We start from the raw sequence: 5,571 nt of genomic DNA, 5'->3' as shown, positions 1-5,571 counted from the left end.
GCAGAGGGTGCCCAGAGAAGCTCGGGCTGCCCCATCCCTGGCAGTGTTCAAGGCCAGGTTGGACACAGGGGCTTGGAGCAACCTGCTCTAGTGGAAGGTGTCCCTGCCCATGGCAGGGGTTGGAACGGGATGAGCTTTAAGGTCCCTTCCAACCCAACCCATTCCATGATTTCAATACCCTGGAGAGATCATCTACAGCTCCTTCTTGTTTCTAGGACTGGTTTTGTCAAGGCCAGGAGTGTGATGCACCTCAGGGAGCAGCTGACTGACAAGGGCCAGTGTTCAAGCTTTACCAACGCTGAGAAAGGTGAGATCCTCTCTGGGGCCTTCCCTGGCCTGATTCCCTGTGTTCTGCCTCATCCAGGCACCGGGCTGACACCTTCACTGTGTGCTGCTTCCAGGCACGTGCACTGACATGCCTGCTGCATGCATTACGTGTTCACTTACAGACAGATGCACATCTCATGTAGTTTCAGCTTTTAAAACTCTTCTCAGCTGAAAATTTATGCTGAAGTCTGATGGAAAGATGGGAATCATGGGTTGGAAGGGACTTTCAAAGATCATCCAGCTCCAACCCCCTGCAATGAGCAGGAACATCCTCCAGCTGAAGCCCATCAACCTCTGGTTGCAATCCCCACATTCCCTTAGCAAGGCCCTGTGTAGTTTACAACAAGGAAATGGATCACACTAATGCTAAACATCACTTCAACAACCTCTGAGTATCTAGATAGTAAACAAGTGGCATTGATTCCTCCAGAGCCAGGTTATCTTGTCAGTGAGCAACACTCGTGGTTTGTACTATTAGGTCTTGACTTTAGCCAGGGATGGTTTAACTGCTGTTGAGTTGCTTCAATTTCCAGAGTTGTCCCAGATTTCACTTTGAGTTTATACTTTTGGTGTTAGGAACAGTCCACTAAAGTCTCTGAGCTGGTGTTGCTGGTCTCAGGCTTCTCAGAGAGCAGTATGTGAAGGCTGCTTTGGTTTCTTCAGGCTCACCCAACTTTTCGCCCCATTTTGCCCTTACCTAGAGTAAACCAGGACATTCCACGTTCAGGAAATGCTGGTTCATGTTGATCTGGCAGCTTTTGCCTTCTGGATGCCCTGGGGTCAGAGTATTCCTGGTGTGGTTTGACCCATGCTTTTCTCTCACCTTCCAGATCCTGAGGAGTTCCTCAATCTCATCATGCACCAGATCCTGGGGATAGAACCACTCTTGAAGCTGCAGTAAGTTTTGATGTCCAAGTGATTTATCTTACCCAGGCTCTTTAGTTACCACCTCACAGTCACTGGGTGTTCCTTACACCCTTTCATTGTGGCTTTGGAAGCACAGTTCCCCCCTGTGATCTTGTTCCAGGTGACACATCCAGGTAAAGACACTTCTGGAGGTGCCACCTTCAGAGAACTGGCCTAAACCCCTTGTGTCCCCTCAGGGGGAGCCAGCAGTGCTTTGGGAAACACAGTGTCCAACTTCAGTGCAGAGCAAGAAGCATCTGACAGCCTTTGGATGCATCTGGGATGTGTCCAGACCTGCCAAGCTGGCTCAGATCCTGCAGCCTCTCAAACAGGCACTCCATGGATGCACTCCCAGATTTCAGGGCTCTACAAAGAGGATGAGAGGCTGAAGGAAGCCAAAAATAACTGTGCTGTTGAGGAGCACAGAGGGGGATTGTTTGCTTTCTGTGCTGCTTTGTTGAGGTGTCAGTCAAGCTGCAGATCATGGAGTGCTTGGAAAGGCTGAGCACAAAGATGTCTCTGTGCTGCAGCTCCTCTGCACAGGCTCAGCTGAAGGAAATCCTTTCTGTGCTGGCTCAGGGCTGCAGGGGGTGAGTTATGTGCAGAACATCTCCCACACCTTCTGAATGCACCGAGGTTGGTGTGTGAAGGTATAAATAGAGCCTTCATCTGAGGAGGAGTTTGATTCTGCTGTAGTGCACTTGGTTTAAAGCATGTTGAAGCCTCTTTTAGTGTTTCCATCAAGGAGGGGAAATTGAGTTTTGCTTGTAGGAGCAGGATGTGATGCTACAGAGGGGTAATGAGGCTGAAGAAAGATGATGTTTGTATCCTCTTCTCATGGCAATTATTTCTCATGGAATGGTTTGGGTTGGAGGGACCTTAAGTTCATCCAGCTCCAAACCCCTGCCCCGGGCAGGGAAACCTTCCACTAGAGCAGGTTGCTCCAAGCCCCTGTGTCCAACCTGGCCTTGAGCACTGCCAGGGATGGGGCAGCCACAGCTTCTCTGGGCGCCCTGTGCCAGCACCTCAGCACCCTCACAGGGAACAGCTTCTTCCTTAGATCTAACCTGAACTTCCCCTGTTTCAGTTTGAACCCATCACCCCTTGTCCTGTCACTCCAGTCCCTGATGAAGGTCCGCCTCCAGCATCCTTGGAGGCCCCGTCAGACCCTGGGAGCTGCTCTGAGGTCTCCAGCAGCTTCTCCAGGCTGAGGAATCAATATTGCTGGGTGGAAAACCAGCTTCATGTCAGTGTTGCACTGAGCAGCCCTTTGGTGCCTTGGGCCCGGAAGCTCTTGCAGGACAAACCCCCCATGTTTGGGAGCTCCCATGTTTGCGGCACCACATAAACAAGCCCCATGCCCACTCCTTGCAGGTCAGGAGGCCAGAAGGAGCAGGACTGTTACTGTTACCAGATATTTATGGACAAACAGGAGGATCTGGTGGTTCCTGACGTGCAGCAGTTAGTGGAACGCTCCTTCCTGTCCTCTGATCTGAAGCTAGTGGAGGTGAGCCCAGAGCCTTCTGCCTACACTGCTCTCTGCTGCCTCTTTCTTGCTTCCTCCAACATACTTGTGCCTGGTATCCTGGAGTCTGATATCCAGTGCTACACAGAAGCAGGATACAGTCACAAGAACCTTGGGAATCTCAGCATGACCTGGGAAGAGGGCTGTACTTTCCCTGTTGCAATTTCATCTTGGGACGAGCCAGAGCAAGAAGCCTTTACCCCCCGTAGCAAAGTGGAGAGAAGAGTCTTTGGAGCTTGTCTCTTCTCACAGGGTGACTTGTTTGTCTTTCTTTCCCCAGATCCCATCTTGCTTCATAATCCAAATGCCACGTTTTGGGAAGGAGTATAAAATGTTCAGCAAAATCATTCCTTCCTTGGAGCTGGATATAACAGATCTGCTGCTTGACAGTAAGTTATTGGGCTGTGGTGAAGCTGCTGCTTGGGCCTGTGAGGAACCAGGTGACAGGTCTCACCTCTTTGGGCTGGAGCAGATGTGGGGTGGGATCATGGTGTGATTCTTCTGCTCCAAACACCAGTTTTGGCAGGACAAGCTGGATTTCAGGTGAGAGCTGGAAAAGACCCATCTTCTCACCCCTGTTGCCCCTGCAGGTCCCAGGGAGTGCTGCCTGTGTGGTGATGTTGCCGCCCTGGAGTGTTCCGAGTGTTTCAAGGACAAGGTGTTCGCAGCTACGGGCCTGAAGCAGTTCTGCAGCTCCTGCTCCAGACGGGTATTCATCTCCTTTGTCTGCTCATCAAACCTGCTTTGGTGCTGGCAGCAGACTGAACCCCCAGAAGGCCCTTGTTTCCCATGTTGTCCCTGCAGCCTTTCAGGAGGAATGTTCAGGACCTCTTCCTAAGCATCAGTCCCACCACCACATCAGTATGAGCAGGGTTTGGTGCCACATGATACTAAACCCTCTGCTTACAGAGAGCCCAAATAAGAACAAACAGAGCACTGGGCCCTCAATGTTGTCCCAGCAGGAGCATTCCTACAGCTTTCTGGCCTTTCTTGGAGGGTGGCACGTTCCCATCTCAGCTTCTTGCTGCCAAGCCTGGGGTATTGTGTGCAGCTCTGGGGCAACAACACATGGAAATGGGCGAGGGCTGGAGCAGCTCTGCTCTGGAACCAGGCTGAGAGAGCTGGGCTGGGGCAGCTGGAGAAGAGAAGGCTCCTGAAGGGGACACCTTAGAGCAGCTACCAGCTCCAGGAAACCTGGAGAGGGGCTTTGGACAAGGGATGCAGGGACAGGACAAGGGGAATGGCTTTAACCTGCCAGAGGGGAGATTGAGATGAGCTCTGGGGCAGAAGCTCTTCCCTGTGAGGGTGCTGAGGCGCTGGCACAGGGTGCCCAGAGAAGCTGTGGCTGCCCCATCCCTGGCAGTGTTCAAGGCCAGGTTGGACACAGGGGCTTGGAGCAACCTGCTCTAGTGGAAGGTGTCCCTGCCCGTGGCAGGGGTTGGAGCTGGAGGAGCTTTAAGCTCCCCTCCAACCCAGACCATTCCATGATTTTATGAAGCCTGATGATGCAGTTCCATTCCCTCCCATGCAGGGACCATGGGAGTCAGATCAGTGGGGAATAAACTGAGGATCTGACCCCCACACCCTCCTCATTGTGGCAGGCCAGGTTCAATTCTGCCCTCTCAGCAGTGCCACCCCATCACAGAATGGTTTGAATTGGGAAGGACCTTAAGATCATCCGGTTCCAACCCCCAAATCCTGTCTCCTCAGGTTCACTCTCACTACCGCCGCAAAACACACAAGCCAAGAGAGCTGCACATCCCAGAGGAATTCCACACGCGGAGCCCCCAGGGCTGCCAGCAGGTCCCTCATGAGAAGATGGAGCTCTTTGCAGTGCTCTGCATCGAGACCAGTCACTATGTCTCCTTTGTGAAGTATGGCCCTGAGAATGACCACTGGATGTTCTTCGACAGCATGGCCGACAGACATGGTGAGGACACTTCCCCACCTGCCTCCAGAGCTCTCGGGTTGAGGCACCACATTGAGTGTTCAGTGTGATCATAGAATCACAGAAGGGTTTGGGTTGGAAAGGACCTTGAGACCACCCAGTTCCAACCCCCTGCCATGGGCAGGGACACTTCACACTAGACCGTGTCACCCAAGGCTCTGTCCAACCTGGCCTTGAACACTACCAGGGAGTGGGCATTCACCACTTCTCTGGGCACCCTGTGCCAGCGCCTCAGCACCCTCACAGGGAAGAGCTTCTGCCTTATCTCCAACCTGAACTTCCCCTCCTTCAGTTTAGAGCCAGATGGTGTCTGCTTGAGCTGTAGGTCCCTTAAGGCCCAGTTTGGACTTTTCTTCTTTCTCTCTTAGGTGGTGAAAACGGCTTCAACATTCCCACAGTAACCCTGTGCCCTGAAGTTGCCAAGTACTTGGACTTGCCACTGGCTGGGCTGGCCCTGGAGCAGCCTCGGGACATGGAGGGAGTGGCCAAGCGCCTCTTCTGTGATGCCTACATGTACATGTACCAGAGCAAGAAGATGGCACTTTACAAGTGACCCTGGTGCTGCAGAGCAGAGGTGGTGGGAACATGAACATGGATCAACCCTGGAGCTTGGCATCAGTGAGAGCAGCCAAGTCTGGGTACACCAAACTTGCACTTCAGCCTCTTCTTGCCTCTTCCAGTGTCTGGTATGAAGCTGTCCACAGCAGCCTGGGTTAGTTAAATCCCATCAAGTGAGAGCTGTACTTCTGCAGACCTGGACTCTGAATTCCTTACACTCAGATCCATTCTTATTTCCTCCCTTCTCTTTCCACCTTCTTTCCTCCCCACTCTGCAGCTCTGCCCTACCTCAGAATCCTCCCCAACA

The 5,571-nt window shown here is 52.6% G+C and overlaps 1 protein-coding gene across 1 annotated transcript in view; it reads left to right on the top strand.

Moving 5' to 3' along the window:
• LOC104401853 (ubiquitin carboxyl-terminal hydrolase CYLD-like) overlaps nt 1–5,259 on the top strand; it is a 12,324-nt gene extending 7,065 nt beyond the window's left edge. The window contains exons 8-14 of the mRNA XM_010009563.1: nt 216–307; nt 1,158–1,224; nt 2,608–2,740; nt 3,039–3,147; nt 3,349–3,467; nt 4,469–4,688; nt 5,075–5,259. Coding sequence (XP_010007865.1) covers nt 216–307; nt 1,158–1,224; nt 2,608–2,740; nt 3,039–3,147; nt 3,349–3,467; nt 4,469–4,688; nt 5,075–5,259 — 925 coding nt within the window. The remainder of the gene's footprint in view (nt 1–215; nt 308–1,157; nt 1,225–2,607; nt 2,741–3,038; nt 3,148–3,348; nt 3,468–4,468; nt 4,689–5,074) is intronic.
• Nucleotides 5,260–5,571: the final 312 nt, after the last annotated feature.

Source organism: Nestor notabilis, unplaced genomic scaffold, assembly GCF_000696875.1.
Source record: "Nestor notabilis isolate BGI_N333 unplaced genomic scaffold, ASM69687v1 scaffold12652, whole genome shotgun sequence".
NCBI classification, from domain to species: Eukaryota; Metazoa; Chordata; class Aves; order Psittaciformes; family Psittacidae; genus Nestor; species Nestor notabilis.
Note: the sequence above shows the minus strand (reverse complement) of the source record. Positions and strands in the feature narration are given on the sequence as shown.